The sequence below is a fragment of the Geotrypetes seraphini genome, chromosome 3, assembly GCF_902459505.1.
Source record: "Geotrypetes seraphini chromosome 3, aGeoSer1.1, whole genome shotgun sequence".
Classification (NCBI taxonomy): Eukaryota; Metazoa; Chordata; class Amphibia; order Gymnophiona; family Dermophiidae; genus Geotrypetes; species Geotrypetes seraphini.
The window spans coordinates 361,899,547-361,925,829 of NC_047086.1; the positions used below are offsets into that span (position 1 = coordinate 361,899,547).

The following is a 26,283-nucleotide window of genomic DNA, read 5'->3' on the forward strand; positions in this document are numbered from 1 at the left end:
GATGATAGGCTCCAGAGTAATCTAAGGAAATACTTTTTTTTTAAACAGAAAGGATGGTAGATGCATGGAATAGTCTCTCGGTAGGAATGGTGGAAACGGAGACTGTGTCTGAATTCAAGAGGGTCTTGGATAGGCATGTGGGATCTCTCAGAGAGAGAAAGAAATAATGGTTACTGCGGCTGGGCAGACTAGATGGGCCATTTGGCCTTTATTTGCCGTCATGTTTCTATGACTCTGTGATGTTTTTTAAGAGACAGTTATGACTGTCCTAAACTCCCAAGGGAATCTGTAGAAAAACTGCTGTAATATTACCTCATATGTTCTTGATTCATTAATAAAACAGTTTCACGGATCTGTTTTGCAGCACTTTAATATCTGTTACACTGATAGCTATTATAAGATCACTTATAGTAACCCAAAATGAAAATGATTGATTCCATAAGCGTCTGAATACTGATGCAACATCGTGAGAAATTCAGCAGTGTAAGGCTGTCTGAATTCTCAGGCTATTCTTAATTTCATTTATACGTCAGTATTTCCACCGCTGGCTCTCTTTAATGTGAACCAGCTAATAACAGAAACTATCAGCTTTTCATCTACAAGAGATAGCCCCGAGGTCTATCCTACTTGTGATCTCTAGTTGAAATGTTGTGTTTTAAGGAAAGCATCAGAGTTTACTACAGCAAAAGGGGTGTGAGGGGGTAAGTGCATGGTTACTAGATGTCCGGGAAAATCCGGATATGTTCTCTTTTTAGAGGACTGTCCAGGTGCCCAGACGGACTTTCCAAAATCCGGCACTTTGTCTGGGTTTTGAAAAGCTGTGTCGGGCAGGGAGGAAGTCTGTGCATGCGTGGCCGTCACTCGATGATGTCATAGGATTCCATACATAAGATGATCAATCCATGCTCACGAACCATTTGCAGAAGGATGTCAAATCACATCTTTCAGCTCCTCCTCCTTTACCAGTGGAGTATAATTTCTCCTTCAGTTTTTCCTTCTGCAAGGAAACCAAAAAGAGGTGTTCTGATTTGCTCTGTTTGGTTTTTATTATTTTTGGGTATTTGACTCCCTTTTCAGGAGGCTTTGGTGCCAGAGGACCCCTTATTTGTGGCTACTCTTCCTGGGAGAGAACGCAGACTCCCCGAAGGCAGCCTACAGCATACAGGGCAATCCCCAGATGCACATGATGAACCAGCCTGTTTTGTGTTACTTTTGAGGTTCATGGTCTGTTCCCCTGGGAACCTGCTTGCCTTCTGATTTATTAGAAGCTTGCACGCAGGCTATGGGGCCCCTGTGTGAATCCTTTTGGGTTTCAGGCAGCCAGCTGCATTTTATTCTCCCCCCTGTCACGCTGTGAGGGTTTGTGGCGGTTGAGCCTTCAGTCGGTTCCGGTCTGACTGACAGCCTAAAAATTTCCAAATCTAGACTGTTCCACAAGGATTTGAGACAGAAAGTTCTCTCCACTTCAGTCAGACTGAAGCAAAACTGACATAGACAGGCACCAGCAGCAGCACTATGAGTACAGTCCATTATTCCCTATTGGGAAAATCAGGTGGGGAGTCTGAAAAAGTTGAATTTAAGGGTTTCTGGGGCCAGAGATAGGGTCCCCCATTTCAAAACCCCTTTCCCTGAGTTTTGAAACTTTCAGAGAAGCCCCCAAAGGCCATATTTGGTGCAATTTTTCTGGCTGTGGCCATCTTGGATTTTAGATGATCTTTTTTCTACGGCATCTATCTGCCTCAAAACCCCTCTATTTGGCTCAAAATTGACAGATGAATTCCTCAAGCTGTTCTGCCCCTATGTCATGCCAGTTTTGCAATGGATAGTCAACTGAGGAGCGTCTGTGTACCGTGTGTTATGACATACATGAGTGGCAGGAGCCTTGGACTTAGCCCCCTTTGAGTCCTCTAGGGCAGGAGAACCACAGGGGGGACATGTGATAGGGAGAAAATCCCCTTCCGGAGTCCTCAAATAGTGAAGGCTGAAATGAAAATGCGTGTACACTGGAGCACAAGAGAAGCCAGTCTGATGTCCTGCAGGGATCCTTGGGGCCTCCTGTTCAAGGGTTTACTTCAGAATTTGTGAATTTTCTGTGGAAAGCTTATTTGACGGGCCTGGGGGGTCCTGGTATCAGACTGGGGAGAGATGTCTCCTCAGGAGATCTCTCCGCCGTGGAGGAAGCTGGCTCCCAGCAGGATTGAGAGGAGATCAGACTTTATGCCTTTATTGTCTCGGGGCTCAGCTTCCTTCCTGGAGGATTCTGCTTCCCTGTCAGGGACCGGGAGTCAAAAGGCAATCACTACTTTTGACCAGGGAGATAATCAATCAGTGCGGCGACTGTTCAAGTTGGCTACTGTCCTACATATCATTACGGATGCGCTCAGGGAGTTGAAGTTGGAGCCTCACAGTGCACGATCATGAGTGGCACAATGCTTAGAACATCTTTTTTCCCTCGCATCTGGACATCACCTTGCTGGTCACGGAATAATGGGAGACTCCACCGGAGTGGCCTAAGGGATCTGGCTAATCGGAGTCGTAGGCCACTCCCAGTGCATCACAGAATGGGAGGGAGGCCTAAGATTCTGGTTGGCCCAGAGGCCAATCAAGATTCTGGTTGGCACCTAGCCCAATCAGGGTTTTAGACCACTCCCCGGTGCATCCCAGGATGTACCGGGAAGGGGAAGGCCCACTATTCTATGGAGGTGGGGCTGCTTGCTGGAGGGAGTAAGCATCCCTCTGGCCGGCCTGCAAGAAAAAAGGTACGGAGGGGATCCGGATGGGCTTGGGGGGCATTGGGGTGGGGGCAAGTTTTCAGGAGGGGGGCTTCCAGCAGGAAGAACTGGGCATCCCTCCTGCTGATGATCTTCGAGGGGTGGGGGGATTTCTGGCAGGAGGGAGTGGGCATCCCTCCTGCTGTTGATCTTCGGGGGGTGTCTGGGTGGAGGGACTGGGCCTCCCTCCTGCCGTTGATCTTTGTGGGGATTGCGACAGGAGGAATTGGGCACTCTTTCTATCACGGACATTCAGGAGGGGGCTTCAGGGGTTCCGGCAGGAGGGACTGGGCATCCATCCTGCTGGCCGACTTCGCGGGGGAACAAGTTCCCTGCTGTGGCCGCTAAACTGATCACGGCAAGGAGATTACCTTGCCATGATCAGTTCAGCGGCCGCATCTATTTGAAATGTAGGCCAGCACTATGCTGCCCTACATTTCAGGTGCCTATCACGGTCCTAGGGAGACGCCTAGGGCCGCCTAAACTTGACTAAGTCCACTTCTGGGTGAAACCCGCCCATGCCTAGTCTTTGGCAAGCTTAGGCGGCCCTACGCATCTCCCTAGGCTCATGAAAATACCTACAATGTAGGCTGCCTGCCTCGGGGTTTATTTATTTTTAAACGTGCATCCCAATTGGCTGGTTAGACAGCGGTAGGATGCATACTGCTGCCCACAATTGGGATGCTGTTTATAGAATTTGTCCTGTTGAGCACAATTTGTTAATGTTGGCAGTATAGAATACTGCTGTTGAAGTAGGTGAGTTGTTTTTTTTTTTAAATCTGAGGCCATCTTCTGTTTCAAAAAATTGTCTTACTGAGGATATTTTCTGTAAAAAATTTTTTATGTAGGTTTAGTTCTCTGGTTTTGATATCATTTTTTAATTGAACTTTTTGGCATGCAGAAGTTAGATTCTATGAGAAAGGGACCTTCAGTGATTGTTTTCAAGTACAAGTACTGGTCATCTTATAGCGTTAGTAGGGAAATTATATTACAATGAATTGAAGTTTATATATTAGAAAATACCATAATTTGAGAAATGTGTTGTTCTTGATTGTAATTTTTCAGAGCATATAGTTCTCACAGTCAGTAACATCAATGTGCTTTTTTATTCTGGATTCTGCCTCAGACTAGTATAATGTCTGCAGCTTAGACCAGTGTCTGGACCCCTTTACCCTATTTTAGTTAGAATCTGTAGTATATCATGCAGGTCTTTAATCAGTTTTATAATGAAATATAAAACTTGAAACATCTCAATGCTATTTTCTCTTGTTAGTCGTGCACAGTTTGGATAAGCATGAAAAGCTGGTAATCATGATTTTAACATGTTCTCACAAAGTTCTTGTCTCAAAGGATATTTAACTACGAGTATATCAGCATTGAATTGGGAGCTTAAATATGTCAGATTTATTGAGAAGTCCTTGTTAAAATGGCTCTCTCTGCTGCCAGCCTGTGCTTGCAGCTCCAGGGGCTGGAGGGAAATAATCTCCTGTGGGTTTAGCATAGAGATGTCAATTGCAAGCTCTTAACAATCAGCAGTGGGCCTCATTGGTTCACATTCACACAACCATCTTTACGTTTCAGTTTCAGCTTTGTGTGAAACCAGGTGATAAGTTTCAGCTGCTGTTTCAGTTTTAGCCCAAAGTGTTAAAATACAGTTTCAGTAGCAGTTTCAGTTTCGGATGGCTTCAAAGTGTTGCAGTCTCTTTCTTTTGGAGGCTCAACCATTAAGGTGAGTAATGGAATTAAGGTGCTTATTGATTCACAACTATCTTTTCAAGATCACATTTCATCTATTGTTCATACTTGCTTTTTCAAATTGTACATTATTCAATCAGTCCAACACTTATTCAGTCAGAAGGCCCTCTGCATACTCATCCATGCCTTTGTAACCATGTTTGGATTATTGTAATGCGCTTCTTGGATAGGATTACCAGATTTGTTCAAGAAAAAAAAAGAGGACACGCGGCCCCCACCCCATTCTACCACCCAGTCCCACCCCCACACAAACTTCATCTCTTCTCCTTCCCTGAGTCTGGGCCGTATCTGGGGGGCTTCTGAGCTTGCGTGCATGTGACGCGATGATATCACATGCATGCACGCATTCGCGCATGTGTGTAACATCATAGTATCGCATCTGCGCATGCTTGGAGGTCCTCCAGATGTAGCCCCGCACTCAGGCCCTTCCGAAACCCAGACAAACTGCTGGGTTTTGAAAATCCATCTGGACCACTGGACAGTCCTCTTTAAAGAGGACATGTCTGAGTTTTCCTGGACATCTGGGAATCCAATTCTTGGGGGCATCACTGAAAGAGAACTCAAAAGACTTCAACTGGTACAGGATGTAGCAGTCAAATTGATCTGTAGAACATGATAAGGATTGAGAGGTGAGTCTGACCTCGGTTCGGGGGAAAATGGCGGAAGCACTGATAAAAGAAAGCATTGATGAACATCTAAATAGAAACAAACTGATGGAAACAAGCCAGCACGGCTTCTGCAAGGGAAGATTGTGCCTAACAAACTTATTGCACTTCTTCAAAGGAATTAACAAACAAATGGACAAAGGGGACCCCATAGACATCGTATACTTGGATTTCCAAAAGGCCTTTGACAAGGTACTCCATGAACGCCTACTACGGAAACTGAAGAACCATGGGGTGGAAGGAGACGTTCATAGATGGATCAAAACTTGGTTGGCAGGTAGGAAGCAAAGGGTAGGAGTGAAGGGCCACTACTCTGACTGGAGGAGGGTCACGAGCGGTGTTCTGCAGGGGTCGGTACTTGGACCGCTGTTGTTCAATATATTTATAAACGATCTAGAAACATGGACGAAGTGCGAAGTAATAAAATTTTCAGATGACACCAAATTATTTAGTGGAGTTGGAACTAAAGGGGACTCTGAGGATTTACAAAGGGACCTGAACAAACTAGAAGAGTGGGCGACGAGATGGCAGATGAAGTTTAATGTAGAGAAATGTAAAGTCTTGCATGTAGAGAAAAGAAACCTGAAATACAGCAATACAATGGGAGGGCTGGTAATGGGTGAAAGTACTCAAGAAAAGGACTTGGGGGTAATAGTGGACAAGACAATGAAGCCATTGGCACAGTGCGCAGTGGCCTCTAAGAAGGCGAATAGAATGCTAGGTATTATTAAGAAAGGTATTACAACCAGAACGAAAGGTCATCCTGCCATTGTATCGGACGATGGTGCACCCGCATCTGGAGTTCTGTGTCCAATATTGGTCGCCGTACCTTAAGAAGGATATGGCGATACTCGAGAGGGTTCAGAAAAGAGCAACGCGATTGATAAGAGGTATGGAAAACCTTTCATATGCTGAAAGATTAGAGAAACTGGGGCTCTTTTCCCTGGAAAAGCGGAGACTCAGAGGGGACATGATAGAGACTTACAAGATCATGAAGGGCATAGAGAAAGTGGAGAGGGACAGATTCTTCAAACTTTCAGAAACTACAAGAACGAGAGGGCATTCAAATAAATTAAGAGGGGACAGATTCAGAACCAATGCTAGGAAGTTCTTCTTCACCCAAAGGGTGGTAGATGCCTAGAATGCACTTCCAGAGGGTGTGATAGGAGAGGGTACGGAATCAGGGTTCAAGAAAGGATTGGATGAATTCCTGAAGAAGAAAGGGATAGAAGGGTATAGATAGATAGGGGAAAAAAAGGGATAGAAGGGTATAGATAGAGATCATTATACAGGTTCTGGACCTGATGGGCCACCGCGTGAGCGGACTGCTGGGCAGGATGGACCCCTGGTCTGATCCAACAGAGGCACTGCTTATGTTATGTTCTTATCTTGTAACCCTGCTACTGAGGGTGGAACATAGACTTCCAATAGAATATAATAGTCAGTATAAGTTTCTGGTACTGGTTCATAAAATGCTTGGATCAGGTTCTCATAACATACTGTATGTTCCTACTTGGCTCTTGCACTCAGCTAGCTCTGCATCACCTTTTGATTGTTCCATCTTTTCGGCATGTCATTTTAGACACTTTTTGGAATTCCATGTTCTCTGTCGTAAATCCAATCTTATGGAATGCTCTCCCTTTGACCCTGTGTTCTGAACTCTCTTTTTTTTTTAAATTAATTTAAAGCTTCTCTGAAAATTTATTTCTTTCAGGAAGTGTTTGCTGGCAAGTTTCATATCTCCAATGTATACCAGTATAACTCATGGATATTCATGGTGGATATCATCCTTATCATCACCATTTGGCTTTCTTCCACTTTTGTGGGCCAGTCTGTTCCAAGTGGTTCACATCGTAAACAAGAAACAATAAAACAGTGGTTCTTAGACCTGTCCTGGGGGACTTCCAGCCAGGCGGATTTTCAAGATATCCCTAGTGAATATGCATGAGGCAGATTTGCATGCCTGCCACCTCTATTATGTGCAGGGGAAATACTTTTAAAACCTATTGGAGGAAACTTTTTTTTCCACTCAGAGAATAGTTAAGCTCTGGAACGCATTGCCAGAGGTTGTGGGGAGAGCGGATGGCGCAGCTGGTTTTGAGAAAGGTTTGGACAGATTCCTGGAGGAACGGTCCATATGTTGTTGAGAAGGATATGGGGGAGGCCACTGCTTGCGCAGGATCGGTGGCATGGAATGTTGCTGCTCCTTGGATTTTGGCCAGGTGCTGGTGGCCTGGGCAGGCTACTGGGCTTGATGGACCATTGGTCTGACCCAGTGAGGCTGTTCTTATGTGCAAATCTGCCTCATGCATATTCATTAGGGATATCAGTTTAAGAACCACTGCAATAAAAGATAGACGTAAGAGAAAATAGTAGCTTGAAATTTCCAAACCACATTCAATTCCCCTGAACTTAAACTAACATTATTACGGTGCAATCTCACATATTAAGATAAAAGTGTTTTCATACCCTGCCTAAAGGAAATTCATGCTGCCATTCCCATAATTCCATCTATTAAAGTCCCTAGCCCAAGCCAAAATCTCTTTTGAACTAGTTTTATAAAATATAGAAGTCACTGCATCCAGTTCTTTCAAAACTTTCACAAAGCTCTGTACTTTTTCCCTAAAGAAATGTATCCATTCTTACTCTACCAAGACATTCTCACCACTGCCCACTTTTTTTTTTCCCCCCATAATCCGTCATTTGGGTCACCACTCCTAAATATAATTTAATTTTTTTCCACTCTGTTCAAGAAAAATCTTGCCAACTTCTCCACATTCTCCTTCCTTACCTTAACACAGTCTCTTGTCTATCCCTGTCGGGTCCTTAACAATACCAAACGAACAAGCAGAGAAAACCTTGCCTTACTATGGAAACAGAACAATGTTAAAGGTAAGAAAGATGCCCTTTCAACCAACAGTATCTTTATTCCCTAGGTTTCCTCAGGGGACACTGAATGCAACTGCTGGGAGTGATAAACACCAAATTGTAATGTCTAATTGTAATTGTTTTAGCAGCGATTAGACGTTACAATTTGGTGTTTATCAGTCCCAGCAGTTGCATTCAGTGTCCTCTGAGGAAACCTGAATCCTTGTTGGGATAAAGATCTAAGGAATAAAGATACTGTTGGTTGAAAGGACATCTTTCTTGCCTTTTGCATTGTTCCTTAACAATACCAAACATCTCTTTTTGTTTATTCAGAGCACTAGTAATGGTATTCAAAAAATAATTTTTGTTTGTTTGTCTGATTTCTATCAAATACTCCTTTGCTTCTTGTCTCCACCTTCCCTTCACCTCTGTATCTTTTATTCTTTTCCACTTTAATTCCAAAGTCCTAAGCCTTCTTTTTTGTAATCTTAAAACTTAATTTCCTCTGTATCAAAAGAGCCAGTTGCTTGACCATATGTGAAATGCTGAGTAAGAAGGTACTTGAAGCAGGGTTACAATAACCAGGGCATTTTTGAGGGGGTAGGCAGAGGTATTGAGTACAGCACCTTTTCCATTGCTTTATAAAAATGACCCATGTCCCCAGTGGCTTAGTAAAGTAGGGGGAGGGGGCAGCGGGAGCAGAACATCCTGGGTGCTATCTTAGTGGGGGTGCTAGCACCTCTCCACCCCCCATGCTTGCACCTTCCCTACCTCCCACCCCATACCTCTTTAAATCATCGCCAGCGCAAGCAATTTCTCCAGCCTGCTGCTCATGCCAGCCTTTGAAATCACTTCCGGGTCACATATGCCGAAACTTTGTATTCCCGACCTGCATAAGGAATACTACTTATCTCCCTCCCTTGTTTAATAGCCAATAACAAGGGTTCCAGAACAATATCAAATAGCAAAGGAGATAATGGACACCCCTGTCTAACTCCTCTCTCCAAACTAAATCGCTCTGAAAAAGTATTATTTATGTATAATCTGGCAGAAGGGGAACTATACAAGGTTTGAATCATTTGTATAAATCCAGAACCAATACCAAACCAACCCATAGCCTGATACATGAAAGACCATTCTACTCGATCAAAAGCCTTTTCTGCGTCTAATGAAACCGAAAATGCACAGTTAAATTACGGATCAAGTCCAGGTAATGTAAAACCGACAAATCCAGGTTAAAGTCGCAAATTGGGGTACAAGTCAAGTTGGAGTAATACCGAAAAGGCAAATCGTGTCGGCGTCTTCAGAAACTCTGCGCGTCCAAAAAAGTTCTCTTCTTCTCTTGGTTTGTTCGGTATTTGAGTACCAGCAGCTGTTTTGCTAGAAAAATGCACTGCAAATATGCAGTTTTGGAGGGGTAAATTTGTTATGTGTACTGTAGGCTCAATAGAATGGGAGTATTCAATTTTTTTTTTTTTTTTACTACATTGATGTTTTTTATGTTCTATAGCCTAAAATCTGCAAGTTCTTACAAGGTACGCATTTCACTCTTACCTCCAAAAACCCACCTAAAACTGACTATACACTACAATAGCCCATATGCCTGCAGGTGTCGCCTACATGCAGGGCTTAAATTGTAGACCAAAATGGAAGTATATCTGTGGATCGGGGGGCGAGGAAGCAGCAACAGGAAAAAATGGACTGAATTATGCAGTAAAGTGAATGTTCTCTGCTTAGGGTTGCTAGATTTTACGATAGTAAAATCCGGAGCCATGGTCCTGCCTCCAGCCCCGCCCTGTTCCACCCAAGTCACGTTCCATTCCACCCAGCCTTGCCCCCCCCCTACTTCTTCTCATGTTTGGAGACGCATCGGGAGGGCATCTGCGCATGCTTGTGATGTCCCGCATTGTTTCTGCGCATTTGCAGATGCCCTCCCGACGGGGTCCCGAGCTGGAAGCTTTTCAAAACTTGGACAAAGTGCTGGGTTTTGAAAAGCCGTCCGGCTCAAGTGTACTACAGTGTTTCCCCGAAAATAAGACCTACCCTGAAAATAAGCCCTATCATGATTTTTAAAGATGCTCCTAATATAAGCCCTAACCCAAAAATAAGCTGTAGTTACGATCGACCCCCGAAGCCTCTCCTGAATGTCCCTGACACTCCCCGACTCTATCTCTGACACTAGTGCGGCCCGATTCATCGGCGGCAGCGCTTTCTCCCCCCCCCCCATGTGCAGTGTCTTTTCTTCCCGCTCACCCATCCCCTTGTGCTACATCTTTGTATCTCTCCCTCTCAACCCATTGTGCAGCAGAACCCACCGACCCTCCCACCATGAGAACGACATACCTCCGCTCCAAGGCCTTTAAAAACAGCAGCAGCGGCAGCGCTCTGAATGGGCTGCTTTGCAGCCTTCCGCCAGAGCCTTCCCTCTGCTGTATTACTGATGATGTCAGTGATGCAGCCTGTTCAGAGCGTTGCCGCCACTGATGTTTTTGGAGGCCTCAGAAGTATGGTATGTCAATCTCACGGTGGGAGGGTCAGTGGGGTTCTGCTGCACAGGGGGATGGGAGGGAGGGTTAGAAAGATGCTGCACAAGGGGATGGGTGAGAGGGTCAGTGGGGTTTTGCTGCACAGGGGGATGGGAGGGAGGGATAGAGAGATGCTGCACAAGGGGATGGGTGAGAGGGGAGGAAAGTGCTGCATATGGGGGGAGGGGGAGAAAGGAAAGAGGAAGATTTAGGGTGGAGGAGAGGAAGGGAGAGATGATTGTTGTACATGAAAAAAATAAGACATCCCTGAAAATAAGCCCTAGTGCATTTTTTGGACCCAAAATTAATATGACACTGTCTTATTTGGGGGGGAAACATGGTAGAGTGGGATATTGGCCCAGGTCCCCATTTCCATAATCCAATGCACCGACCACTAGGCTACTCCAGGAACTTGCTTGCTGCCAGGGATCCACTTAGGGATCCACTTGGAGCCCGCTGGAAACATTTAGCACATTTTAAATATGTAATTGCATTTATGATCTTACTTGCTATTACAGTTTTAGAATGTTCCCATAATTAAACCATAGGGACTGGCCATAACACCTGAAGTAATAATACAGGCAAGTATGTACTATTTTGTTCACATCTTTGAGGGGTGGGAGGGGGGTCAGTGACTACTGGAGGAATAAGGCTCATGCCTTAATCCTTCCAGTGGTCAACTGGTCAGTTTGGGCACCTTTTTGGCACTTATTCATTATTGAAACATTTCTAATTTTAAATGTCCAGTTTTTGCACTGGACATTAGCTATAATGTTCCATTATTGAAGAAAACATCTAAATAATAATAATTTATTTTTTTGTATACTGCTATACCAAAAGTTCAAAGTGGTTCATAACAAAGTAAAAAAACACATATAATCAATATATATAGAGTACATTAAAACGGTCAAAAAGTGCATCAATTAAAAAGTTAAAAAGCCAGGAGAAGTTAAACAGTACCACAACTAAGATGCAAACATGTCAAACAGGCGTGTCTTTAGTGATTTTCTAAAATCAGAATAAGAAGTTGCCTGGCCTAGTCTCACCCAAATATATACCCCCCTTGAGATTTAGGCGCACTGCATATAAAATGCATAGCAATTCGTCTACAAAGGGGTTTCGAAAATAGCAATTTGGATGTTTTGCTGACAAAAACGTTCACCTGCTGCTTTGGGTCACTATTTGGATGTTTTTCTCTTTTGAAAATATGCCCTATAACCTAATCTTTCATCTAAGATTAAATCCTGGATCAAGTGCCATTTATTCCCTACTGATCTCGCATTTAATTCTCCTTTCTGTTCCCCAGCGAGAGCGACTGAGAAACATCGAGCGGATCTGCTTTCTTCTGAGAAAAGTAAGTAGAACTTATTTAAAGAAGTTCAATCTCTAGACCAATATTTGTAGAGAATCAAGTGCCAACAGAAGAAGGATTTGGGAATAAGAATTTCAGCTGTCTGTTAAAAGAACTGTGGAATAGTAAACCAGGGTCAACAAGGCATGATTGTTATCCATGGAACTATAAGGATTGCAGTGTGTGTCAAAAAGGCATTGGCTTCAAATCATCAACGTAGGGAGACTTTTAAATCACAAGAAAGCACCAGGTAATAAGATCTAAAAAAGAATATCCTTCACATTTCCAAGAGAACCAGACATGGCAAAACTCCAGGGGAGGCCTGCAACGGATCGGGGAAGGGGGTGGGAGGCGCATAGCTGGATGACACAAATAAAAATTGAGACCCCAAAAATCTCAGTTTATATTTGAGTATATATGATAACCCTCCACTGCCCCAGGTACAAAAACTTAGGGGCCCTTTTACTAAGATGCGCTAAGAAATGGGCTTTTTTCATACACTAAAGCAGTGGTTCCCAACCCTGTCCTAGGGGACCCCCAACCAGTCGGGTTTTCAAGATATTCCTAATGAATGTGCATGAGAGAGATTTGCATACCTGTCACTTCCATTATATGCCAATCTCTCTCATGCATATTCATTAGGGATATCTTGAAAACCCAACTGGCTGGGGGTCCCCCAGAACAGGGTTGGGAACCACTGCACTAAAGCATGCTAATCCTATTTCAAGCATGCCTCTAAAATAGGGCTTGTTTTTCCTTTTTGCAGGTCCCAAGCTAATTTTTTCATTCCTGCACACAGTTTACAAAATAATTAATGTGAGAGTACTTACAGCCTACTGTATAAGTTAGTGTTAGGACAGGGCAGGCTCTCAGAAGCCTCGTTGCAACTTAATTTCCTAAACAACTGAAATAACTCACGTGGTTTGCTCAATGCACTTTCCATCGTTTTCTGGTAGTAGTATTTGAACCAAAGATCTAAACTCTCGTAGCTGCAACACATACTGAGATTTCAATACATCTGACTGTTCCCTGCGCCATTTGCGCTCGCGCCTTCTCAGTTTTCTACGGCGCTCCTTATAACTCCGTTGACAACCACTGTACATTTCTACCGCCCTCCCTCACAAATGTTTCACACTGTGAAGCCACTTCAAGTGCATTTAGAAGAGAGACTTGGCATACTTGCATGGTGACAGATGCATTGTTTACATTTAGAGTCCCAAATGTGGTCCAAAATGTGTTCTTTAAACTCCGTATGATGACTTGCCTCAGGCCATATTTGACTGATTGTATGTTTAAAACCGTTCTCCAGTCAATCGTTCGTTCTGGTCTTGCCTACTGAAATTTGGTGCTCTGGGGTGTGCCTGCGTCTGCTTTATGTGCTCTCCAGGTTGCACAAAACTCAATAATCAGGACACTGATTAGGTTGGGGAGAAGGGAACATGCGTTCGAATGCTATATTACTTTGTATTGGTTAAAGTTAAACCACAGGATTCATTATAAATTGTTGTTAACAGCCTTTATGTGTGTGCATAATCTCGCTCCGAAATGCTTGATTGAGAGCATTCTGCCACATGATCCCCCTCATCAACTTCGGTCTGCAGAGCCTGCAGAAGTATAAATTCCATCATTTAAGGATCTTAGATTGAAAGGGTCCAGGGACAGTACATTTCTTTGTAAGGGTCCTAGAGAGGCTTCCTTTACACATACGGCAGCAGCAAAATTTGCAGAACTTCAAATGACTATTAAAAAGGCACCTCTTTTGTCAGATGAAATATGGAGCTTGACTTTGAAGTGTGAGAAGATTGTGGGGCGCAGGAAGCCCATTTAATTTTATTGTCTGTAATTTGTGATGCATTGTTATGTTTGTTGTAATGATGTACAGTATATGGATGTAATTTTGTAACCCGCTTTGGGAAAAGGTGGGATATAAATAAATAAACCATAAACCATAGTGCGTGCTAATGTAAACGCACTAACTGGTTAACAATTCCCCACCCATTCTCCACCCATGACACACCTCTCCTAAAAATAAAAAAAAGCACGCGATTAGCGCATGCTGACAGGCAAATTACTGCACAACACTTTAGCGTGTTTTGCGGTAAGCCTTTTTTCCCATGTTAAGCATGTGTTAGTGCTTAATGCAGCCCACTAGGGACGGAGAACGTACCTGTATAAAGTGTGTGAAACTGTTTTGGCGTTATAGAAAGGCATTATTTCAAACAGAAGGCTAAGATGAATTTAGAGGAACATGGTGGCATCATGCTCTCCTCAGAGAATATTAATGGCAAGTTGCTTACTTCTGTGAAAACAGCTCTTTAATGACCAGCCATAATTGTAGGTATCAGAAAAAGTGTGCGTTTAAGATGTCAAATTCAGTTCTTCAAATCTTTTAAAACAATCTTCATTGAATAATTGCTTTGGACTAGAATTCTTTTTTGTTTTCACATATTACAGTCATTTAATCCTCACCTTTTTTTTTTTTTTAACAAAACTGCAAAAGCGTTTTTTACGCCGGCTGGTGAGCTGAATGCTCTGCAAGCTGGCCTGCGATAAATCCACTTTTGTGGTTTTGTAAAAAGGAGGGGGGGGGGGGTTAGAGAGAGCAAATCTGGAAATTTTTTATTCCTCTAAAGCAGTGGTCTCAAACTCAAACCCTTTGCAGGGCCACATTTTGGATTTGTAGGTACTTGGAGGGCCTCAGAAAAAAACAGTTAATGTCTTATTAAAGAAATGACAATTTTGCATGAGGTAAAACTCTTTATAGTTTATAAATCTTTCCTTTTGGCTAAGGGCCTGTTTTACAAAGCCACGCTAGCGGTTGCAGTGCGGTAACGGCCCCGAAGCCCATACAGATGTAATGTACTTCGGGGCTATTGCTGCGCGAAATCTGCTAACGTGGCTTTGTAAAACAGGCCCCAAGTCATAATAATAATATTGTAATTTATAGCTAAAGAGGCATATGATCGAGAGACTGTTTTATTTTACTTTTGAGATTATGATAAACATACCGAGGGCCTCAAAATAGTACCGGGCGGGCCGCAGGTGGTTTGAGACCACTGCTCTAAATAGCCCATCCTTGTAACTATGCACGTCCCCTGTGATTTTATTGGCTAAGACAGTCACCCTGCAAATCTCAGAAGTCTAACAGGTGTCTTGGCCTCATGGGGTGGTACGGTGGGAAGAGTAGAGAACAGGGGAGTTTCTTTGCTGCAGGCCTCACTCCAGTGTTCAGTCCCCTCCTTGCCACCAGCTTCTGATCTCTTCTTAGCTGTGAAGCCCAAAAGCTAGGGTTACCAGATATCTGGGAAAATCCAGACATGTCCTCTTTTTAGAGGACTGACCTGGCATTTGTCCGGGTTTTGGAAAGCCCCGACAAGCTCCGGCCGCAACTGGAGGGCCTCCGAGCATGCGTGGATAATGTCACACACATCTGCGCATGCTCCAGGCCCTCCAGACGCGGCTGGAGCTCGTCCGAAAGGAGGCTTTATGGGGGCGGGGCTGTAGGCAGAACTGGACGGGGCTGGGATGGAACAGGGTGGGGATGGAGGCAGAACAGGGCAGGGTCATGTGTCCGGGGTTTCCCGGAGACAAATATGGTAACTCTACCAAAAAGCACAGCTTTAAATTTGGCATATTCAGTGTTCCTTGTTTTCAATCATAGAACACATTTCACTCCTCATAGAATATCACTGATTAGAACATTCCTCTAAAATACTGCAGATATAATAACGATCACAGAGAATGAACACCTACTTTCTGATCAGGTGATGCTAGTAAAGATTACAGGAAGAAAGTGGTAGCTCTTGTTTATAGTATGTGCCTTGTCAGTGTATTTAAAAATATTTTTATTTAAACATCTGAGGCTGTGGCCTACATTCTAATTTTATCAAGCAACAGAATTTTAAACAAAACCTGTGTTATGATTCAGGTCCTCAGGGATCCACTTGGAACCCGCTGGAAACATTTAGCACATTTTAAATATGTAATTGCATTTATGATCTTACTTGCTATTACAGTTTTAGAATGTTCCCATAATTAAACCATAGGGACTGCAAAAAAAATGATTGAATGCTCTTTTGTAATATCATACTGCTGAAAATTATTCTTTAAGCAGTTTCTCATTAAGCTTCCAAGGTTTGCTATTGCTGGAGAGAACGGAGAAATCCACGTCAGCTGAGCAAGGCACATATGATTCCTCCAGGACATCAGTCTTAGTATCTGAAGCTGTAATTTGTATGTTATTCAATATAAATACGTAGTCAGTCTCATAGAAGGCTTGAACTTTGGAGACAAATCTACAGTCTCTGGCTTAGAAAATAGGAGCAATCCTGAATCTAAAAGGCTCAAGTCATCCAGACAAGAAAGCCATCTCGTATTTGTGGGGGATCTTTCAAAGGGAGTGAGTAAATATCTGCTTATCTGTGGAAAAAATACTATGAAAATTGTTCCTCCTCCCAATGAAGGGAAATGTATGTGTAGTTTGCCTGATTTGCTTGGGAAGTCAATAAATAGTGAGGGCAGAAAGCGGGGGGAGGGGTTTTCCTCATTAAAATATTTTCAGATCTTTGCATTTCTTATATTTTCATGTAAATCACACAGCAAGTGTTCCACAGAAAAAGGAGCAATCCGAAAGAAAACAAACTGGATAAACACAATGTTCATCGGCTGTACAGCGTATCGGAGCTCAGCACTCATCTTGATCTTCAATTCTGACTCTTCGAGACTGCAAATCAATTCTGTATACCACCAACTTGTCTTTTGACTGGACCCTTGAAAAAGGCTTGCTAGCCGAAACACGGCCCGTGTCGGGTCATGGTAGTCTAACATGGTTGATACGATCTTATTTTATCATTGTTCAAAGATCTCTTGAAGAAATAAAGGAGAGTCAAGAACATTGTGTTTATCCACAGTTTGTTTTATATTTTCATGTACCTAGATCACGTGATGCTTTGAGCAGCTCAGACGTGTGGCTGAGGTGCTCTGGGTAGGATTGCCAGATTTTACTGTTGTAAAATCTAGACCCATGGCCCCGCCCCCCAAGCCCGCCCAGTTCTATCCTGCCCCGCCCCATTCTGCCCAAGTCACGCCCCATTCGTCCCAGCCTCGGCCCCCAGCCCTGCCCCTTCAACCCGTTCTCATGCTCAGAGCTGCATCGGGAGGGCATCTATGCATGCGCAGGTGTGACGCAATGACATCACACGCATGCATGCATGTGCGTGACATCACTGCGCTGCATCCGTGCCTGTTCAGATGCCCTCCAGACGCAGTCCCCGAGCTGGAAGCTTTTCAAATCCTGGACAAAGTGCCGGGTTTTGAACAGCCGTCCGGACTCCCGGACATGTCCTTTAAAAGAGGACATGTCTGGGTAAATCCAGACATCTGGTAGCCCTAACTCGGGGGATCCCTTGTGATTGGATGGCCCGGAACCTTCTCTCCGACGTCAGAATTGACGTCGGGGGGAAGGCTTGTGGGCTGGCTGTGTGCAATTGCTGCACGCGCCTGGCTCTTCCCTGCCCGGAGTTGGGGCGGGGGACAATTAAATGGAGCTGGCGGGTGATGGCGGCAGCAGGGTGGCAGGGAGGACTCAATGGTCAGCCAACGTACCCCCAACAGGCGGTCCGTGCACCCCCTAGGGTATGCGTACCGCAGGTTTAGAAGTACTACTGTAGAGGACAAAGGCAAGAAAGAGGGGTATGGGGTTACTCCCTGACCAATAAGTCTAATCTGTTTATAAGGTGGTCTTGCTCCCTCGAACCGGAGCAAGTAAAGGAAGAAAGCCAGACCTCCTGATTAACGTGGAAGGCCGAAACCACTTTGGCAAGAAAGGAGGGAACAGTGTGCAGAATCACACCAAAATCCGTGATACACAAAAAGGGATTGCGGCAGGAAAGAACCTGAAGCTCAGAAACCCTGCAGGCGGAGGTTATGGCCACCAGAAAGACCTGGCTGTGAAATCCATTAAGGATGCACGTCATAAGACAGACAAGCCAAAGAGCGAAGGACCAGATTGAGATTCCATGAAGGACAAGGCAGCCTCAGGGGAGGCTGAAGCCTCAGCACACTCCTCAGAAAATAGGCGACATCCAGATGAGAGGCTAAGGAGCCTTTCAGAGGTGTGGGGCCTAGGTAGGAAAGACCGGCAAGCTGTACCCTGAGAGAAACCACAGCCAGGCCTTTCGCCAGGCTGTCCTGGAGGAACTCCAGAATCCGGGAAACTGATGGAACAGACAGATCCTTGAGTTTTTGGACACACCACACCTGATAACATCTCCAGGCTTTCTCTTAGGCTGCCACTGTGGACTTCTTCTTGCTACCCCTGCAAACTATGGCTGCCGCTCAATAGCCAGGCTGTAAGACCAAAGTGGTCTGGATCCTGATGCGCAATCGGACCCTGCATGAGGAGACGAGAATGATAAGGTAGCCTGAGTCCCTGATTGAGCTACAGCCACAGCAGATCGATGTACCATGGGCGCCTCGACCAGTTGGGCGTGAAGAGAATCACCCAACCCCTGTGGGTCACTATTCTTCTCAACAGTCAGCCATGGAGGGAAGACATACAGAAGACCCTCCCTTGGCTAGGGTTGAACCAGAGCATCGAGGCCCTTGCTGGGCTTGCGATGGTGGCTTAAAAACCGGTCTGCTTTCTTGTTGGCTACTGACGCCAAGAGGTCATACGTGGGACGTCCCTAGTTTTCCACAATGCAGTCGAGTGCCCTAGTGTTCCACAATGCAGTTGAGTTCACTCTTCGGGGTCCAGAGTCTGATGACTGAGAAAATCTGCCTGGATGTTATCCATGCCTGTCACATGCACAGCTGAAAGCGCCACAAGGTGTCTGTCTCTCTGCCCACCGGAAAAGAAACTGGGCCTCTCTGCTCAGGGAGGCGCTTCTGGTGCCCCCCCTGGCGATCAATGTAGGCCACCGCTGTGGCATTGTCCGAGAAAACATGGATGGCTTGATGCCAGAAACAAGCCTTGAAGCAGAGAAGAGCCAGTCGGATTGCCGAAGCTGCAGGCAATTGATCAACCATTTCCGCTTGGAGAGGGTCCACTGGCTCTGAACTGGAGTGTGCATGCACATAGCACCCCAGCCCTTGAGACTTGCATCTGTCATTAAGATCACCCACTTGGTAATCCTTGGATAGTGAAAGAGGACTCAGCCATCAAGCCACCGACACCCAAGGTAGTAGAGAATGCAAAAGATCCCTTTGTGGACTCCAGCGTGAAGTCAGAGCATCCTGCAATGGGCACAAATATGCCCTGGCCCAAGGGAGCACATCGATTGTGGCTACCATGGTCCCCAGGAGATACTGCCAGTCTGTTGGGACCAAAGTGTCCAGAAAGCCCCTGATCAACTGGCGCAGCTTCTCCTGATGCAGCTCAAGCAGGAACACATTGTTTTGACCCGTGTAGAAGCGAACCCCCAAGTATTCCAAATCCTGCTTCAGCTCGAGGTGACTCTTCTTGAAGTTAATCACCCAGCCCAGTCGCTGAGGCATCTAAATGATTTGACTCGGAATCCAATGGAGCCCTGATAAACCAGTTGTCCAGATACGGGTGCACTAGGACTCCTAAGGAGTGCAGATGAGCTGCTTCCATCACCATTACTTTGGTGAAGATCATGGGCATTGTCGCCAACCCCAAGGACAGCAACATAAACTGATAGCGCTGCTGCAGAACGTGGAATCTCAGGAACTTCCTGTGTTCCAGAAAGATGGGAATGTGGAGATATGCACCTGCATGGATGCAACTTGGCGGAGGAACACAGTTGGATCTGATCCTGGGTATACCTTCAAAGAGCCATGCAGCCTGCACTCAGATCCAGCTCCCAAGAGAATGGCCCCTGAGCCCCGAACTGACATACAGGCTGTCCAGAGGGTGCACTGACAGGCAGCTAATCTTCTGGAAACAGACTTTACACAAAGTCTGTGATCTCCCACAGCCAGAGCTGTCCCCAAGGGGAACCTCTGCAGCACAAGGGTGGAATTTGCAAAGAAAAATACTGAAATTAAAGAAAAATAAACATGAGCAGAAAAGACAAGCTCCTATAGTCTGGCTTGTAGGAAAAAACTGGATTCCTGGAGGGCAGTCCTGAGGTAAGAAGGGAGGGGCTCAAGACTCTGTATAATGAGCTCCCTACAAGTTGTCTGGCGACCATAGGAAAATAACCCACTAGTCCAGGAATAGAGTGGGATTGTAGAAGAACTGCATCTTCTAGTGAAAAATAACAGAAATTTAATATGCTTTGCTAATAGCTAAACACAGCAAACAGTTTCATTGGGGCAAGCTGGATGTCACACAGGTAAACCAAAGCACGCCTCTTCAGGCATGCTCTTCAAAATGGTGAACTTCCCCTCCCTGGTGCATCTGGGGAGGGGCCTAAGACTCTGATTGAGGCATTAAACAACCTATGCCAATCAGAGCCTTATGCCCCTCCCTGGTGCATCCCAGGATGCACCTGGGAGGGAAAGGCCTGCCATTTTGAAGAGGCAGGCCTGCTGGTCGGAGGAAGTAGGCATCTCTCTGGCCAGCCATCATAAATAAGGTAAGGGGGAGGGGTGGGGGCTGTCGTGGGAGGGGGGGTTACATGGTGGTGGGAGGGAGTCAGCATCTCTTCCACTGCTTGGGGGGAGGGGTCGTGGGGGGCATTGCTTGGCGGAGAGAGGGAATGGGCATCTGCTGTTAGAGGGTGTTGGGGAGGGCGTTGCTTGGTGGCAGGAGGGAGTGGGCATCTCTCCCACTGCTGGGGGTGGTGGTGGTTGTGGTGTCATGGAGAGCATTGCTTTGCGGTGGGAATGGGCATCTCTCCTGATGCTTGGGGGGGTGTTGGAGGGGGGGGGGAGGTGTTGCTTGGTGGCAGGATGGTGTGGGCATCTCTCCTGCTGCCAGGGGGGGGGATTGGGGGGTTGTCGTGGGAAGTGTTACTTGGCAGTGGGAGGGAGTGGGCATCTCTTCTGCTGCCGAGGGGGGGGGGGGATTGGGGGGTTTCTTGATGGTGGCAAAATTTTCTGACACGTTTGTAATGTCAAGCTTTACTTTCCTGTCAGTACCTGAGTCAATCGGCGCTCAAGCACTGATCAGAAAGTAGAGCAATGACAGCTCAGACCTGTCAGTAAATGTGGTACAATGAGGTTAGAGAATCACTCGGCAATTATAGAGAATCGTTTGGAGTGCTCATTTTAAGACCTCAAAGTGCATGGCAGTATCGGATACTACTAGAAAACTCAGAAAATACCACGGTAAGCAGTTTTAATAATCCGCCGCTAAAATACATGTACGCTAAACCGGCTGGAATTGGTTTAGCAGGCACGTTAAAGGCAGATTTTAGTTTTGAGAATCTGTCCCTTAGTACTTTATATACATTAGGTTCTCAGCAGCGAGTCCCATTAGCATATCATCACAGATGCTTGCAAGAAATGACAGCTGAGCTGGATTACACACATTTAGCTGCTGCATGGAATAAAGACTTGTTTTTTGATCTCACAGCATCTCACCTGGAGGAGTGCCTTTGGAACATGAAAAACCTGTCTGTTTTAGCACTTTTGTGAGAGGCGCAATATAAATTTCTTTTGCACTTGTATGTTTCTCCAGCTTGAGCACACAAGGTTATAATTAGCTCTATGGTTCACTGTCCTAAATGTGACTTTTATCCAGCAACTTTGGGACATATGTTTTGGAAAACATATTTAAAAATATTTTGGCTCAATGGTCCTGGCATTTTGGACTGATTCCATTGCTTTTGTTTGATATCTTGTCACTGTTATCTTCTGTACCTCGTAACATAGAAACATAGAAATAGACGGCAGATAAGGGCCACGGCCCATCTAGTCTGCTCACCCTAATGACCCTCCCCTACCTTTGCCTTGTGAATAGATCCCATGTGTCGATCCCATTTGGCCTTAAAGTCAGGCACGCTGCTGGCCTCAATCACCTGTAGTGGAAGACTATTCCAGCGATCAACCACCCTTTCAGTGAAAAAGAATTTCCTGGTGTCACCTCGTAGTTTCCCACCCCTGATTTTCCACGGATGCCCTCTTGTTGCCGCAGTTCCCTTGAAAAAGAAGATGTCTTCCTCTGCCTCGACGCGGCCCGTGAGATACTTGAACGTCTCCCCTCTCTCTGCGCTCCTCGAGCGAGTATAGCTGTAATTTGTCTAACCGTTCTTCGTACAGGAGATCCTTGAGTCCCGAGACCATCCGGGTGGCCATTCTCTGGACCGACTCCAGTCTCAGCACATCCTTGCGATAATGCGACCTCCAGAATTGCACACAGTATTCCAGGTGGGGCCTCACCATGGATCTATACAATGGCATAATGACTTCCGGCTTACAGCTGACGAAACCCCTGCGTATGCAACCTATGATCTGTCTTGCCTTGGATGAAGCCTGCTCCACCTGACTGGCAGCCTTCATGTCCTCACTGATGATCACCCCCAAGTCTCGTTCTGTTACCGTTCTTGTTAGGATCTCACCATTAAAGGTATAAGCCTTGCATGGATTTTGGCTGCCTAGGTGCATAACTTTGCATTTTTTGGCATTGAAGCTGAGTTGCCAGGTCCTAGACCAGCGCTCTAGTAGGAGTAGGTCGTGCATCATGTTGTTGGACATTGAATCTTTGTCCGTTTTGCATTTGCCCACCACATTACTTAGTTTGGCGTCATCGGCGAATAATGTTATTTTACCGCGAAGCCTTTCTGCCAAGTCTCTTATAAAGATGTTGAATAGGATCGAGCCTAAGACCCTTCCATCTCTTCCAGAGATGCAAAACAATGTCCACGCATAGGTTGTTTCAACTTTGGAAAAAGTTCAAAGTCTGATGGACTCATGTCTGGACTGTAGGGAGCATGAGGTAACACCTCCCAGCTGTATTTGCATAGTTTTTCAATGACGAGTGGAGAGCTCCATCTTCCCCATGACCAAAAAAATTTTGACAAGCTCAATCAAAAGTCAAACAAATGATGATTTTTGCTTATGATCATGAAGACATCATCATCACAGACAAAGTTCCATGTGGAAGAAGTGCCTCAGCAGCGTATTATCATGATTTTTTTGAAAAAAATGCGCAGAAAAATGCACGAAACCCAACCTCAGTTGCTCTTGGCTGAGCCAATCATTCTTCATGACAACACTCATCCACACATAAGGAATGTCATTGAAAAACTACACGAATATGGCTGGGAGGTGTTACCTCATGCTCCCTACAGTCCAGACATGAGACCACCGGACTTTGACCTTTTTCCAAAGTTGAAAAAACCTATGCGTGGACATCGTTTTGCATCTCTGGAAGAGCTTTCTTCTGCTGGTACCCGAGCCATTCGGCAACTGAACTAAAACGGTGTCTTAGATGGAAAAATGAAGCTTCCTGGATGTTGGGACTCGGTCATTGCAAAGCGGGGAGACTATATTGAAGGATTGTAAAGAAATACTTGCAAAAAAATAAAACATGTAAATTAAAAACAATAGTGTGCATTATTTATGAAATGACCCTCATATTTTATTTTGCTTTTTCCATTTTTTAAATGTTTTTTTCACAAGTAAAACTTGTATATCTTGGACACATTGCCCTTAAATCTCAATCTTTTGAGCAGTCCACCCTTGCAATCTCTTGGTTTGTACCAGAGGCAATGGAGATGCTTACTCACAAACTATTACTGCTATCATTACCCAGTAGTGCTGCCTGATTCAGGGAAAAACTTTTCGATTTGATTTGGCCTATTGAATCAATTTTACAATTCGATTTGCTTTTCCTGCCCAATCGGGCATTTTTTTTCAAATGTCCTGGCAGGTTTATTTTGCATCCTGTTTATCTACCCCATCCCCCTTTGTCCTCTCCAACTCCACGCTGGCACGGTGGTGTAAATAAACAAAAAAAACCAACAAAAAGACTTTTCCTCTCTCTGTTAGGTCCTAGCTCACATTCACTGTCTAACACCAGCTCTGGCAGGATACACATTTCAAATCAGACATATTGTAATCACAAAATAGAAAATAAAATTGTTTTTTTCTACCTTTTGTTATCTGGATCTTTTATTATTCAAATCATGTTGGTTCCAGGGTCTGGTTTCTGTTTGTCTTCTGTTAACTCGCTCGCTAGGGTCTCCTGTCCATTTGATGTTTGTTGTTCTTTCTCTGTGCTCATCATTCATCTCTGTACTTTCCCTTCCACTGCCACAACTAACATTTCTGTTTCTTTTCTACAGTCTATCATCTCTATCTCCCCCCCCCCCCCTGCCATATGCCCTAGGTCTAACCTCTCTTCTCCCTCCATGCAGCATCTCTCCCTTTCTCCCCTCCATTATCATGTACAATATTTTTTTTCTCTCCCCATGCACCATCTTTCCTTGCCCTCCAACCAACATTTCTCTCTCTCTCTTCTCCATGCATGTCTCCCTCCCCTCCTCCATAGGCAGGATTTATCCCTCTCGTCCCTTTCTACCTCTTTTGCATCTCTCCCTTTATCTCCTCCATCCCATTTCCAACAATTCTTCCTCTCTCCTCCCATGTACAGCGACTTTCCCTGTGTCTTTCTCAATAACAGACTATGTACTTTTCCTCCAGAAACTTGTCCAAATCTTTCTTAAAACCAGCTATGCTATTCGCTCTTACCACATCCTCTGGGAACACGTTCCAGAGCTTAACTGTTCTCTGAGTGAAAAAAATTTCCTCCAATTGGTTTTAAAAATATTTCTCTGTAACTTCATCGAGTGTCCCTTAGTCTTTGTAATTTTTGACAGAGTGAAAAATCGATCCACTTGTACCTGTTCTACCCACTCAGGATTTTGTAGACTTCAATCATATCGCCCCTCAGCCATCTCTTTTCCAAGCTGAAGAGCCCTAACCGTTTTAGTCTTTCCTCATACGAGAGGAGTTCCATCCCCTTTACCATCTTGGTTGCTCTTCTTTGAACCTTTTCTAGCCCCACTATATCTTTCTTGAGATAAGGAGACCAGAATTGAACGTAGTACTTCAGATGAGGTCGCACCATGGAGCGATACAGGGGCATTATAACATTCTTAGTCTTGTTAACCATCCCTTTTTAAATAATTCTTAGCATCCTATTTACTTGTTTGGCAGCCGCTGCACATTGGGCGGAAAATTTCATCGAATTATCTACGATGACACCTAGATCCTTTTCTTGGGCGCTATTCCCCAAGGTGAACCCTAGCATCCGGTAACTGTGTGTGTGTGTGGACATCCCCAGGTGCTGTCTTGGTGGTGGTGGTGGGGGGGAGGCGCAGAAAACTCTGCTCCAGGAAGTGAGGTCAGAGGGAAAACCGAGGTCGGGGCAGGCAGCAGGTTGGAGATGCTGCTCACAGTGGCAGAGAGTTTAAGTGGTATGGGTGGCAAGGGGAAGGTGCATGCATGGCAGGGAAGTAGCAGGGGGGGATAGAGAAGAGGGGGAGGGGGGATGCCATCGCCTTGGGTGCCTCCTACCCTCACTTCACCACTGCATATCCCAGTATTTCAATAAACTGCTTTTGTTTTACTTTCAACCCTCTGTATGGCTGTTGTTATTAAGGGTCTAGGACTTTCTGCTAGCCATGCTGTCACACTATATTAAAATGTACAATTTTGCAGTGCTGCAAATTTAACGCTGCCAGGGGGCAGTAAATTAATCTAGCTTGTGATGTTTTTGTGTCCTGTTTTGTGCTTTCTGGTGTGCTAGTTAAGGACTGTAGCGAATGCCTTATCTTGTGACCCACCTGCAGGTGTTCTGAGAATCATTAGTGGGCCCAGACATACAGTTTTGCACTCTTTTGTTCTTACAGTAAGAACATTGGGCACTTTTCAATTAGAACAAGACAAAGAGGAAACTCATGGGTTAGCTCTAGCTGCTCCAGTGTGATCGAATTGGCCTTTATTTTTACCACAGTATTTTTCTTCCAGTGCCAAGCTGTTAACCCTCAACTTTCATAAGTTTTAAACCTTAAAAGCCTGATGTATTATTGCTTTAAAAAGTGCACTAAAAGTGTCCTGGTATTCAGGCCAAGAGTGAGGTGTACGTCATCATGTCCGTGGATGCCCCTTCCCGACGCGATTTTATGGGAAGTTTTTCAAAACCCGGACAAAGTGACAGGTTTTGAAAAGCCGTCTGGAACCCTGGACTTGTCCTTGAAAAGGAAGGCATGTCTGTGGAAACCCGGATGTCTGGTAACCCTACACAGTGGGAATAAACTTCATTTGTATGGCATGTTAGGGATGATCTGCAGTCTATGGGGCATCCCCATAACATATTGAGGTGACTTAGAGGCTCTTTGAAAAGGTTGCTGGTGCCTAAGATAACTGTGACAGTTTCCGTATTTTTTGCCACTTTTTCCTGAATCTCTTAGTACTTGCCCCTACTAAAGCCC

At 45.0% G+C, this 26,283-nt stretch overlaps 1 protein-coding gene across 2 annotated transcripts in view; it reads left to right on the top strand.

The window, feature by feature from the left end:
* Nucleotides 1–26,283, top strand: part of CNIH3 (cornichon family AMPA receptor auxiliary protein 3) — a 61,274-nt gene that overhangs the window by 12,433 nt on the left and 22,558 nt on the right. For both annotated transcript variants that reach the window (XM_033938140.1, XM_033938138.1), the window contains exon 3: nucleotides 11,891–11,938. In XM_033938140.1, coding sequence (XP_033794031.1) covers nucleotides 11,891–11,938 — 48 coding nt within the window. The remainder of the gene's footprint in view (nucleotides 1–11,890; nucleotides 11,939–26,283) is intronic.